Genomic DNA, 14,820 nt, shown 5'->3' with positions numbered 1-14,820 from the left:
TCAGACCGAGAATAGCTGGAACTGAACATTTGCACCGCTTTACTTCCACTGTGTGACGACAGCTGGCTCACCTCACCCCCACACAGGTCATAAGTCATCGGGAAGCCCATAGGAGCTGCATACTGGTGTGAAAGGGAATATACTGCAGCACTGACTCAATTTGATGGGAGAAAGGGATAATTAACCACCAGAGGGGGAAGTTGCAATTACTTTCAATGCAGGTTTAAGAATTCTGTTGCTTCTGCAGCTACATTTACATGCGCCCGACTCCCCCAGTCACCCAGAGATGACATGACGCGTTTGATAATCAGGGCAAATGTCTCGGAGGATGTGCGGTAGCCTGCAGCAAACATATTATACTGACACTGCAAAATAAGAAACATGGAGGGACTCCTGTGTTTGCTTATGATGAATTACATTTACCACCTGTGCTTGCCACACGCTGATTAAGTAAAGAACACCAGGTTGCCTCCCCATTTGACGCATGTGCAGAATCAAAATAGAGAAGAGAAACCAGCTTATGGTATAAACACATACCGTAGGTCCTTCTGCTAATCAGATCATGCTTCCGTTTCCAGCCTTAACGGAACGAAGATGGTGTTCAGATGACAGCAACAGTTAAGATTCTCAGGTCTACACATTGGGTGTAGTGTTTTAATTGACAGGACGTCATTTGGGTACTTATCTGCTACTTTGGCTGCAACTAAGATATTTGATTTTCCTCATGGTTTGGCATAAATAGGATAGTTGCAATCAGTTTCCACTTAAATACTTAAAAAGAAATCGTTTGAAATGATAAAACATGTATAATAGGTCTGCAGTGGTCATCCTTTGCTTTGCCACAAATTAAGTTTATGCTGAAGGTATAACAGGGAAATAAAACAAATAAAACCATAAAGCATTGTTTCACCAAATAATTAACCGTTTCAGGTTTTATATTTCTTTAAAATCAGGATATAGTTGGGAAGTGTCACATTGAGAAGTACTTATCGGCATTAAATGAATCAGACACTGATTCATCCATTGCATGGTGGATACATGAAACATGGGATTTGAAATACCTTTTATGAGAATCTCAGAGTTGGAAGTATTTCTATGAGAACGTCTTGTCTGATGTGTGACATTGAATGAATGTAATGCAACCACAGCTCCTCCAGTGTGATGTGCGGCGCTTAGTGAGTGGTTGACCTGTGGTGACGCGCTCCAACATAGCGCTGTGTATCGTCAGCCTGTATAAAAATAGTGCCACACCACTTCATGTCATCTGTCGTGCATGATCGCTGGAGGTGCACAGAGTGAAACACCATGTTGTCCTCAGCTCAGACGCGAAAGGTCCGTTGAGACAACTTGGATTGGACCCGTTATCATCCGCAGACACAAAGCGTTTGCTGTGAACCCTCGCAGAAGGTCAACATTTTTACCACAACCACACTGACATCCAAGAGAGCGCTTGATCTCACTTTGAGAGCTTAGGCGAGTGTTGAACTTTTTCACATTCCATTTCCTGCAAATGCGGCCCACCTACCTTTAAGCGTCCCAGATCACAGCAACTCCAAAGAAGTGGTGATAAAGTACGAGCGCAGAAGTAAAAAAAGGACCAGTCAAGGTAAAGCAGTCAGAGGGAAGCTTGTAAATATGGTTCTTTTATTGCACACATGACATTTGTTTTCCTTTTTTTTTTTGGTGTGAGCAACAAAAACTGGCATGACATGTTTTACACCCTATTCAAAAGTTCTGAGTCGAACCCTCTATAAAAACACGGTAACACAAAACATAATTAAAGCTACTTCACAGAAAAACTTACGCTACAAAAAGAAGAAAATCTCACCGATTTTAGTGCACCACTCTATGGATGAGGATCTTTCAGTATATACCATACTAGTATCATTTTAGGAAAAAATGATGGACTTTTTATGCATACTTATCACAGTCAAAATGCAAAACACAAAAATCCAATGGGGCTAAAAAAAAGAAAGAAGAAAATCCCATTTTGTCTTTTGGTAGCAGTTGCCCTTTAACCACCCGAGTGCTACTGATTGGTTAACCTGCCGTTTAACTCATTGGAGGAATGTTTGTAGAACAGAAGAAAAATAAAAGGTGGACAGGAGAGAAGGTAGTTAGTAGATAAATGCACTCAATGCCCTGCGACGCATCTTGGAAAGTCGCGGAGAACTCAGCCAGAGACGGCAGCAGTATGCTAACAGCCGTTCACTGCAGACTGCCGGCCAACCGAGAAACAGCTTCTCAGTTGATCAAATTCAAACCATGACCCATTAAAGCCAAAGTTTAATGGTGGGAAGCACCTGAGACCAAATTCCAGATGTTTGGTCAAACTTTCCCCAGTGTATATTTTAAAGAGTGTTCATTGTGCTGGACAAAAGCGTTTTGGCGAGATGAAGGAAGACAGAAGAGTGGCACTTAGATGATAAAGTACAAAAATAAATAATTTCCCAATTGCAGGAAAAAAGGCACTTTTAACTCAGTATTTCAGGCAGTGTTTGCAATACTTTGTGCTCTCGAAAACAACACATTTTTCATCAGCTTGGTGGTTTAAAACCTCTCTGACATATATAAAGGCTGCGACGGCATGAATAGATCTACTGCTAATGGACGGACTTTAGCTCTAGCTGCGTATGAGCCAAACGAAAGCATTAACGGCCAATCCAATACAGTAGTAAATTGAAAATGGCTGACAAGACAAAAAGTAAAAGGAAAAACTATTACGGCTGTCTGCCATGAATCCAATCTCTGTCTCTACTTGCTGGTGTTTAATTAAGCAGGTGTTATAGGCGAAAAACCCCGGTTTTCAGATCAAATACACACAAAGTGTTAATTTCAGAGAGGAAAGAAGTGTTAAGTTTGATGTTAGACACCTTTAGTCCTTCCTTGTTCTTTGCTTGCTGAGACATGAAGAGGATTGCAACAGTTAAGGCCAAGTTGTTTTGTGTTGAGCAGGTTTGAAAAGGAGAACAAAAAAGAACAATCTTGAGGCGTCGCTCAGTGGGTTAAAGTAATAATCGAGATTAATGAATTTATCTTTTGCTTGTGTGTCAGTGTCAAGACCTTGAATTAGTGGAGGAAGAAAAAAAACAAGCTGAATAGAGAGAAGAGAGCTGACTGAACCCAGGGACGAGTGCAGTGAACAACACACACTGGCAGTGTTTCAGACAGGAAACAACAAACACTAGCTCGCTGGAAGCCATACCAGCATTTCACACTGGAAGGAATAGTACGGCTGTTTTGATCCCAAAGTACTTCATATTGGCACGGCGTACTGGTGTGTGTCTAAGCATTATGGATGCTCCCAAACGGCCCAGTATTAGCCATTATATCAATAAGCTGAATTGGGAGAAGCGTTCACCAAACAGACAACAGCTGGCGATAACTATAATGCTGCTATCCAGGCATAACAAGCCTTGGAGGCAATGGAGACAAAAAACAGACTGGGGGCCGCTTCAGACGATCACACAACCACCATCCATGTCTGCTGTAAATAAATACCACATTTATAACGTGCAAGTCACGGTAAAATAAATCATTTTGAGAGGACTAATGTGCAGTATTTTTGCACAGATTATGACTAGCCCTGCACTAACCGCTACTTAGAGAAAGAGGACACTGGTGGACATTTGAGTTTTGGACTTCAGTGGACACACAAATCCTCCTTTAGTTAAGAGTGAGCTTTGTTCAGCTGACCCAGAAGTTAACCAGTGACCTCAAATAACACGGAACGTACAACCCCCCCCCCCCCCCCCACAGACACTTCCTGCTGCCTCACGGGGCGAGTGACACAGAAAGGACGGGACAACTAACACGAGAGTTGTCTCCAACAGAGACGACGAGACACAGCAGCAGTGTTGGAGGGCAAGGATGAAGAGCGTCAGCAGGTTTCTCCAGCGCAGAGGTGAGAGTGCGTGAGCGGCAGTGAGGAACGTTTATCAACTCGTGCAGTTCCCAGTTAGGCTGTGTGTGCGTTTAGTCATGGTATGTGGAGCATATGTGCACAGTTGACTAGTGTGTGTGTGTGTGTGTGTGTGAAGTGGTGGCCAGACACCAGTTTTAATGTTAATGTTTAATGTTAGTCCGTGAACCAGACCAAGGTAACACATTCATGAAACTGGTTAAAAACACAAGACAAAATATCAGCAAGTTAGTAAAATTCTTACTAAGAATGTTTTATTAAAATAAATGCCAAGAGGTTAATAAGAAAAATAACAGCATACACCATGAAAACTAAATGCAAGCATGTAAAAATACTTATGACAAGAAAACTAATAAAGTAGCTAATGAGTTAAACAAGCTGGGAAACAAAAACCAAACATAACAGGGAAACGGCAACACTCCCCACAAGACAGTTTCCAAGATGTAAAAGAGAATGGGGGGAGGGGGAGGGGCAGGAAGAGGGGACGTTTGGGGGGAGAGGAGGGGAGAGTTGCATGTGGATTTCATAAAAAAAGAAAAAACAATGCACTCAGAAACATGATTAATATACATATAAAATGAGATTAGAAAAATACATTATAAACCTGTAACAATGGCTGTTAATTACATTATCATACATGTAGTAGGCAGGCCAGAGAGAATACGGTCGGTATATAGTTAACCTTTCACCTGATGGACTTATCCAGACTTTCACAATGACACAGCAAGTTGTAACATTGCAGAAGGAATTTTCTTAATACTGTCAAATGCTGAATAGCCATCCACTTGCTCCACTTTAATATTGCATTTCAATTTCAAATAATAACACTGAGAAAGAAAAATTAATTGACCTGTCGGTGTAACAGCATGATGAAAGAGCTACGAATAGAAGAACAAACTGCCGAGGGTAATGTTGGGATCGAGGAATTCTTCAATGTGATATCACGAGAATACTTTCACCTTCCGGCTAAAAAGCCGTCGGTTGTTCCAATAACTGAAAAGCGTTTGGCTTGTTTCACGATCCAGCATTTCATCCGCCCATCGTACATCTCGTGACTGTATCGATAGTTTGTTGTCACAACGAGAGACTTGACGGGATGCTTTCAGATTACAGCTATTGGAACAACAAATGGGCTTAATGCCGGCGGCACCCCCCCCCCCCTTTCCCTGTCCATTACCTTGAACGTTATGCATTTTTCTCAGCTCATGATCAGAACATGTTCAGGCAGACTACTGCGCTGCTATTGGCAGTTTCAATTTGTTCTAGGAAGTTAGTCACAGTCACCAAAAATCAAGACAATAGTTCATATGATCATTCAAATCTAAATAAAAAGAGGACACATCCTGCACGTACAGCAGAGTAAAGGGCCATCAAGTAATGGAAAAGAAAAACTAAAAATAATTTCAGGAAGACAAAACCATGGCACATATTTTAGCTGGTCAAAACGACTGCTATTCCTTTTGCATAGAATAACTTCGGTAACGCCACGATATGGTGGGAGCTACCCTGCTCCACTATTCAGAGCGTGTAACACGAGCCGTTCCTCTCTGCGCCATCTTGGTGGGTGCTGGATATTATTGAACACAACTGGAATACTCAGGAAACAGAAACCACTGTTGATAAGGCACTTTGATTTGATCTTTTTTTTTAACTCTCTGGAGGCGTCTCGCTCTGATCCTCGCTAACTGTTTAAGGGTTACGACTGTTTTGGTCTTCGTCTTCCTTTCCAATCGTAACAGCACTTTTTATTCACCCACTCATTTCTTCTGTTTTCCCCCCTATACCGTTTTAAACTTTTTATTTTTTTTATTTCTTTTTTTTTCAGATTTTGTAACTGCAAGTAAAGTATCAAAAGCTAAAATTGGCAAAAATAGATTTCTCAATTTTTTTATCTTCTCCAGCACCCTGTAAAATTATCTATTTTTTGTTCACTTATGTATTTGTATATGCAATGACAGATATCTACATTTTTTATATATTTATATACATACACATATATTTATATGTATATAATATATATATAAGACGTATGTATAAAGCAATTTGAACAGGCAGGCATGGCTTTCACATCCTATTTTTTCTTGAGAGAGTTGAACAAAAGGTTGTGGGCTCAGGACCACGATCATCGGAGGTGTGACACATTGTGGATGCGCTTTAGAGGGTTCGCCATGTGTTGAAAATAAACGTTTCATCCCAAAAATAATCAAAGACTAAAAAATGTCTAATTTGCAGGAAGGCTCAGATTATGCCCACCTGATGACTTGGGCTTCAATAAAAAAAAAAGACATTTAAAAAACAAAATTGGCCAAATGTTGAGATGAAAAAAATAAAAAATAAAGACATAAAAGCTCTTTTGGCAATGTGGCTGATGAAACAGATCACGATAGAAACCTCATGACAAAAGCATCTATGTACAGAACTTCAAAGTGCCCTCCCCCTAGCTACGCGCCGTCTTTGAGTAGCGTGTTGATTTAGTGTTAATTGCCTGCTTTCACCTCAGAAAAAAGAAAGAGAGCATTAATGGGTCAAAAGTAATCTCACTGACTTGGCTGTCTGTTCCAGTTGAAGGCAGGCACCACAAATTCACACCCTTCCAAACTCTAAAGTCACAAAGAGAGCCATCTGTGAGACGGATGCATAATTGCAGATATATAATTCAATGGGAAACCCTTTGGCTAAATATGCACACGTAATACTTTTTTTTTTTCTCTTTTCAATCACAGCTCCGCTAACTCATTGAGATCATTTTCTAAATACATCAGGCACTGTATAATGGATGTAGTGTGGATGGGGACGTAGCGATGGTCAGTAGCTAATAAGCACCGCCCCAATGTCCCCGAAGCCTCAGTACACCCTACTTTCATTGTAGTATTAATTAAAACACACACGCACGCACACACACACACACACACACACACACGGTGACCTTCCCATCTTGCCCCTCATTGTTCCTTAGCTTCTGCCGGCTGCTTCAAATATCAGATTGCTTTTGTTTTCTAGAGGTAACCACCTGCCTTATGTTGGTCAAGTCAATTCAAGCAAAGCTAATTAGTCAAATATGAACAACAGAGAAACCAAAATCGAGTGGAGAAAATGAGTCAAAGCCAAAAAAAGGGGGGAAAAAAAACACAAATCATAAAAAGCTCTTTTGCAATCGTGTCAGCCATGCTTTTTTACGAACAGACAGGAAGCTGTTTGGAGGGGCACACCCAGAATGTGTCAGCTCACAATTACATTTTTAGAGCTCAACAAATGCACTACACGTGAAAAATGACAGAAATTAAACAAGTTAATGTGAGCGTAGGTTCTCTTTCCTTCCATTTCTTTTTCTCTCCCAACAGGGTGGGGCAGGTAGGTGGGGGGGGGGGGGGGGGGGATCATGTGATTACACTGAAACCAAATGGTTTGCGTCAAATAGACAGTGAACTTTTAATTCATACCAGTGAGGTCCCCAATTTAGAGCGATTCAAATCAGGTTGGGGGTCTTTATTGCTGTGTATAATTCAGTGCAGATTTACGAGTAATACCACAAACGCATCCACCTGGTATATGATTCATGAAGAAAAAGAAAGAGAAAGAATGGGAACTGAACTCAATGAACAGAGGGAAAAATATGGATCTTACACAACGGCGTTGGGTTTTGTTGTGTTTCTGTGAAGTCTCCATTGGTTTCTACTTTGTTTTTTTGAGAGCGTGTTAGGGTAACTGTACGGGCAGGCGCCTCCCTCCCTCTCTCCCTCTCTCTCTCACTTGCGTCCGAGAGGCTAGCAAAAGGCATTTACCAGTTAACTGATCAGCAGGCAGGCTTGGGGCGGCTCGTCATTGGGTGAAGAGTTCAGAGGTCAGAAGGTCATGTGTTAGTTGCCGGTGGCGGCTAGGTGGTTAGAAACAAAAAACAAAACAAACAGAAAAAAAAGATAGAAAGGATATTAGTGTCAGCAAGAAGAGACTGGAATGACATCATTTTAACAATAAAATGAATGCAATCTCTTATGTCGCCCCCCCGCCCCCCTTCTCCTAATCCCACGTGCCAATGTGAGATGAACCAGCTAATCAACATAATCATGACGCGTTGAGACGCCATGATCCCAAACTGCTAAGCCCCCACCCTGAATCAGCTAGCATGGCGGTGCAATTTAAGCGCACATCCCCCCCAAAAATCAAAACAGAAGCAAAGAGAGGTCGAACAGACACACAGAATAAGAACAGAAATCTAGTGTTTTAGTGTCCGTCAAGTTGGAGTGCACGTTACAGACAGTGTGATTAGTGGCGAGGAGTCTCACTAGTGTTATGTGAGGGGTAACTGTGACTAGTGTTACATGTGCAATGAATAGATGAATCGATGCTTTCCCGATTCTCTTTATTTAGCAGTATATTGTTATAGAATATAAATATACACCAGAACCATAAATACATTTGATATAAAATGCTCAAATATAAAATGACAGTACAACTGAAATATTTAAAATGTATTTTAGCTTTTTTAATTCCATCTATATGCAATATACTGGAGAGAATGCAAGCTACCTCAGCTCATGTCTGTGCGTGTCTTTCTTCAGTAGAAACATAAAAAGGCAAAATGAATTTGAATTTTCAAGGTGAAATGGTGAGTTGGCAGCAGCATGACAACTGGTCTTCTGCCCACCAGGTCTCCCAGGCGCATTATATAAATGCTTTTCCTCTTTTTCTTTGCGCCTTATGAGCCGAGGAGCTAAATCATGTATGGGAACAAGCCTGCCCTGTTTTAGGCTCTAATCTCACATCAGAGGGATGTCATTCTACACCTCTAACACTGTCTTCAACAGCTGCATGAACCAAAAAAAGCTGTTCGGATCACTTTTGCCTGAGCTTTTGACACATAACATCATCTACAGAATACTGTATATGTTAAGTGCTAAATGTAAACAAAATGTGCATACCACAGTCGACCATTTAGCTGGCGCGTGGATGTGTGGGATAGGAAAGGTAGGGGGGGGGGGGGGGGAGAGGAAAACAAAATGCAATACAGATGATGTACAAATTCCTAACTAAGGCATCGAGGCATAATAATCATTGAAAGGCAATCAATAGCAGAGTGTAGCTAAGAGACTAAACTGACCTCTGTCAGCGGTCACAATCCTTTGGTAAGGATGGACCCGCGTGTCATGCCGTCTCACTTTAGTAGCCATTGCACCTAGATCGTAACAGGTCCACAAGGTTAGAAACCATTCACGTTGAGCAGGGGAAAAACAGTCATCGTTTACAGTAATAACATTCACATTTTGAACCATTATCATTAGAATGCTTAGATAATACAATACACAGAAAAGGCAACATAATACAGATTATAGTACATGTACACACACACACACTCTCACACACACACATCACACAGAGCTTCTTTTTTTATGTGTAGAAAATGCAGTAGAAAAAATAACACCTTTTTTTGGAGTTTTACTTGGTATTTAAAAATGCATAACTTAAGTAATAGAATTCCACAGTGCTCAGAGTTAAAGGGGGCAGGCAAAGGGTAAAGGCTTCTGGGCTGTCGCAAAAAAATGATGTGATTCTTCCTCTGGGATCCAGATTGAGAGAAATTTGTCTCTTTATTTTTGAAAGGTGGGGAAATCCAATTTAGCTCTGATGGTAATTGAATAGTGCCAGACACCAGCTGCCTCTCCCTCTCTTTCACCATTCCTCTCCAGGTCAATCTGTTCACTGGCGGCAGAGGCTGTCATCTTCCTCTTATATTTATCACAGCTGATTTCTTCCCACTGCAGTGCTCGACACTGTCTTGTGGACATAACACAAACAAGCTTGTTTGCGTGTCACTGTATGCGCAAGTACGACAAAAATAAGATGCGCAGGAATTAAGAAGAACTTCAGAAGGGAGGGGGACACGGGAAATAAGTCCTCAAATTTAACAAGGATTGTGTTCTGGCATTGTCAAGTTAAGAGCGAGCTTTGGCGGACGACGTTGGAACCACCTACACTACTCTGGAAAAGCAGATGGCTGGACATTCCTTTATGCTCAGAGAAGCCAATAGTGGCCGGATACAGTAGCGCAGGCAGCCGGACCAAGTGCACCAGTGTGTGTGTGTGTGTGTGTGTGTGTGTGTGTGTGTGTGAGAGGGAGTGAGTGTTTCCACACAGGGCCCTGTGTTGCTGAAGGCACCAATCGATAATGTGAGTAAATAAAATGCACTAAGCTGGTGTAACCCTGCAAGTTAAAGAGAGAGAAGCCAGCCAGCTGCCCCCGTCTGTTCTACACATGACTCCCAGAGGCACGTCAGATACACAGGTTAGCTACAATCAGGCTAGTGTCTGCTGCTGGGAACAGCATTAGAGGACTGTGTCACATTAAAGCAACAGACTCTTCCGTCTTAACGTGGGAAACGGCCTCAATAAAACATACGCCGTTCATATAAGACTTTCATCAGTAGATGTTCGGTTATCTCTTTGGCAGCGGATGTGTTGAGCTTAAAGCACCGTCGCGAATGAATTGAATATACAGACCCTCGCATTGAACTGTACTCCTGACACAGAAACTAAGGGGAGCGTCAGGTATTAGCACATAGCTGGAGTTCAAGAGGGGTGAAGCTAAGACAATGGAGAGAGGGGAGGGAGGAGTAAAAAGGGAAGAATTGAGGAATTTAATGAACATCCCCAGTGGGAGTGAGAGAGGGACTATCTACAGGCATCAAGGCCTGCCTGCAGAGAACCGCACAGAGAAATGATTTCAAAAGCTGCAGAAATCCGAGGGGATCTGCCGCCAGACTGAATCTGCCTCCAGGCCGGTGCATGGAAGGGTTAGAGAGCAGGCTGCGCGCATGCGAGTGCGTTTCTGTCGGCACGCCTCAATTCACACCGAGGCAAGCGCTCCTATATGAACCTCGCAGAAAAGAGAATATCTAAACCTGAGAGCGCAATTGTTTGGCGAGAGCGCAACAAAAACAGTGAAGTAACTTTAGTCTAAATGATAAACTTTCCAGGAGACTAGCCCTCACAAGCTTGATGTTTGTTTTGTCCCCCCCTTTGCCTTTTTTAATACAGTGTCCATATGAGCCACATAGCTGGTCATCCCATTACCAAGAGCTTCACCAGCACATCCACTCTGTGAGTTTGTCTGTTTTTGATCCTCAGGTAGACACGACATATTTACCTTTCAACAAGTCCTGACTGTGGCTCATGGCAGCCGCGTCCATCACCCCAGCTCCGGGGTAAAACAAGCTGCCCTCCTGTCCAAACTGGCTAAAGGGGCCCATTGTACCTGGACCCATGCTCCCCCAGGCTCTCTTACCTAGAACCCCACTGTGGTCGATGGGATACTCCAGCAGGGAGCTGGGTGCCAGGGCGTAAGGGTAGTCGTATGGGGTGGCGTAGATAAGACCGCCATCCGGTGAGGGAGGCACCAGGGTGGGGGTGCCATTGGACATCATGGCAGCCATCTGAGGGGATCGGATGAGGCTCATGATGGGGCCCCCGCCTGGTGTTTGTTGCCGGAGAGCCTGGGGAGGCATAACCTGACCATTGGGGGCCGCTATGAGACGTTGGCCCTGAGCGGCCGCTGCCGCCGCTGCAAGAGAGAATGCAAGGGTGGCTGCCATAAGCAAGAGAGCAAAGGACAGGAGTAGAAAGAAAGAAAAAGGACAAGAGATAAAAGTGGAGTGTGGTTGGATCATAATCACAGATGAACAGTGAAAGGTGAAAATACAAAAGGAGGAAAAAGAAGAGGTAACGGGAAGTGGCAGGTAGAGAGGGGAAGAGGAAGGGGGGCAAAAGGGAAAATTAGTCCATGCAATGATCATGGTGGTGAACCACTAAAGCCACAATCTGTTGCAAAGGAAAAAAAGTCAACATAGCCAAACAAAATAAAAACAACACCCCTAACACAGGAAGCACAGGAAGCACGAAATGATGCGGTCATCCCAATACATTCAAAAACATACAAATCACCACGGCAGCGGTACATTCATCTACTGGAAATGGCACAGGTGAGGTACACGACACGCATGCCAACAGAAACAGAGCTGTTGACTGTATGCAGAGGAGAAACACTCAATGAAGAGAAGACTGATCAGGGATTTAGGCCTGAAGATGATCATCGAAGACGATGGGAACCTACTACATTAAGTTGTTAGTAACTTTACAGATTTTGATCGCCAACATAGTCAGCAGCCCGTTTAAGATGATAACGTACAAGTGAACACACAGAGATATGTGTGTGTGGAGTGGTGACACAAGCTTCCCGATAGGCAGGTCAATTAAATCAAGCGCTTTGGTGACTAGAGTCAGATGGTGGACCAGAACATTTGAGCAGATAAATGTTAAATAGGGGAAATGAAACAGTGAAATTAAGCACCTATAGTTTCATTTCATAGAGTCCAAGTATATCGAAGAACCCAGTTTCTGATGTTATGATAATTAAGAACACAATTAATGGTCCAGAGTGTAAATGCACAAGTTCTGGCTTTATATGATTCATTACATCCAAATCATAGATGTAATTATGCATTTAGAAATGGCATTTGGTGATTAAAGTCTGTGTAGAATTTGTTCCTTTCATATTTAATTGGGAATCCAAAATTGGGAAAAAGACAAAATGATGCGTTGTCGTCATTTATAAATCAAACACAAAAAACAAGACTTTTGTTTTTTTGATTTTATGCTCAAGTCAAAATTGAAAATTTTAAAAACGGGCAACAGGCTAAATCTTATTTTGATATTAAATGTGTCTGACTTGTGTGACCAGGAAGTTACGGACTTCTTATTGTAGTTCATCAAGTGCAAGACGCACATTAGTCATCCTGGTCACAGAAATCTGACACATTCAAAATCTAAATAAGAATTCACTTGAGGCATTACCGTACTTTTCGGACTATACGCCGCTACTTTTTACCCCACGCTTTGAGGCGTCGGCTTATAGTCCGGTGCGCTTTATATACGGATTTTTACATAGCTTTTCTCCGCCACAACAACAACCGCAACTTCCGGTTCCGGTCTAACACAACATTTACTAAAAAGCTGATCTTCTCTGCTCATAGCTCTGAATAGCATTTACGGCTAACTGGCTTGGCCAGTTGCTGCTAGCACAACAGCTATTCAGAGCTATGAGCAACAACAGTTATTGCCTCATTGCTTTTCGTTTGGTAGCCGTGAGAGACCGTAGTCTGTAATGCAAGTATGTCTGCATGAAAAGATGTACAAAGATATATTATATATTCGCTAATGCTAATCGCGGTTAGCATTTCCCCATTGGCCGTAATGTTAAAATTAGCTTAGAAGCTAGCGACATGTTATGATGTTCATAGAAGAAGACAACTTTAGTACCGTTAAAAGCATCTTGCTGTTCAACGGGGACACCTGCGGCTTATAGACCAGTGCGGCTTATCTGTGTACAAATTCTTTTTTCTTTTGAAAATACCTATATACCGGTGCGCTCTATAGTCCGGAAAGTACGGTAAATCAAAAGTAAGAAAAACAAGCTTTTTTTTGTGTTTGATTGATAAATGATAACAAAATAATGAATTGTTTTCATTATTCCGATTTTGGATTACTATTGAATATGAAAAGAGCGAATGACACACGGATCGATAGCGGAGCAAACACTGAAGACATGTGAGCTAGTGACCAACATGCATTGGTGAGCAGGTGGAATACAGCAATGTGCTGAAAGAGTTCGCCAAGAGCAAGTGATACAGAGTGATGGCATCTGGATTGCAGGATGGAAGGGGGGCGGGGGGGTACGGAGTAGAACAGAATGGAAGATCTCCTACTCATGGCTGGGTAGGTGGGAGGTAAACATGGATTGTTTGGAGAGCTTGAGAGAAAGAGGTCTGCTAGTGGTCACAGATATTATGATAGAGTTAATGAGAAATACAGAAAATATAATAGAGTTAAGTATGATCTATGACGGTAACAGATCAGCTGTTTATGGTAAAAAACTGATGGATTGTGTTAATTATGATCATCTATGGAAGCTCACTTACGTGTTTTGATGTTGTTGTCTCTGTATGTCCCGTTGAGAATCGCCAGCTCCATCAGCTGCATCTTCTTCAAGTTGTCTTCTCCTTCGGCCTGTTAACAAAAAAATCAGAAACTTTAATGTCCATTCACAATAACCCACCACATTAATTCCACAAGCTGAGGCCCCTTTATAGGCCCATTGAAACAAGCCACATGGCGACCGTTTCCCCCAATCACATGCCCGGGTGCTGTTAAAAAGCTACAGTGGGGAAGCTAAATCATTTTAGACAATACACGGCGTCTGTTCTCTACACGCACCGCGTTGGTTTGGGTTTAGGGAAACAGAGATGGAGATAAGATAAAATGCTGTTGTCGTGGCAGAGTGCCTTGTTACGAAAATGCTGACAGACACATTAAGTGTGGGAATGCATATTCATAATCCATATCAGAATGATAATTACTGCAATTTTCTTTGCTCCCTTGTGCGCAATAAAATGCGCCATAACCGCCCTGGCTAATGTCAGTACTGTCAATTAATGTTTGGATAAATAAATACAAAAGCCGCAGCCGCTGTCATTATTGCCAAATTAGGGGACTGGAATTATTCACGGAAAGCAATTAAGATAGCACCCCCTCCTCCCACTCCCACCCATCCCATTCCTCCCCTGTGCTTTCTGCCCCCCCGCGCACCCTCCCACCCCCAAAATCCATTTCCCCTGAAGCTACCGAACACTCAATAACCATGACAACACAAAAGCCCCTGTGATTTTCCAGGTTGTACATCATCATTTCAGCAGAGGCCTCATGGGAATTACTCTCCAAGGTGAAGGGTGCGGAGACAGCCACGCGGAGCCTCGCTGACCTCAGTCTCACCTGAAGAGAACTATTGATTTCATGCCTTTCGCTGCCAAAAGGAAAAATATTGGACCGTTCATAATTTCAACATATACAGT

General features: G+C 42.4%; 1 protein-coding gene across 5 annotated transcripts in view; it reads right to left on the bottom strand.

The window, feature by feature from the left end:
- Positions 1–1,627: 1,627 nt before the first annotated feature.
- qkia (QKI, KH domain containing, RNA binding a) overlaps positions 1,628–14,820 on the bottom strand; it is a 74,666-nt gene continuing 61,473 nt past the window's right edge. The window contains exons 5-8 of one of the 5 annotated variants that reach the window (XM_079286629.1): positions 13,891–13,978; positions 11,064–11,501; positions 9,021–9,095; positions 1,628–7,796 (exon numbers count right to left, since the gene is read on the bottom strand). In XM_079286629.1, the coding sequence (XP_079142755.1) occupies positions 7,780–7,796; positions 9,021–9,095; positions 11,064–11,501; positions 13,891–13,978 (618 nt within the window). In that variant the 3' untranslated portion in view covers positions 1,628–7,779. Of the gene's footprint in view, positions 7,797–8,265; positions 9,135–11,063; positions 11,502–13,890; positions 13,979–14,820 lie in introns of those variants that run through there. The other 4 variants (XM_079286632.1, XM_079286631.1, XM_079286628.1 and 1 more) reach the window with 4 other exon arrangements.

Source organism: Melanostigma gelatinosum, assembly GCF_949748355.1.
Source record: "Melanostigma gelatinosum genome assembly, chromosome: 16".
Classification (NCBI taxonomy): domain Eukaryota; kingdom Metazoa; phylum Chordata; class Actinopteri; order Perciformes; family Zoarcidae; genus Melanostigma; species Melanostigma gelatinosum.
This window is presented reverse-complemented; position numbering and strand designations above follow the sequence as displayed.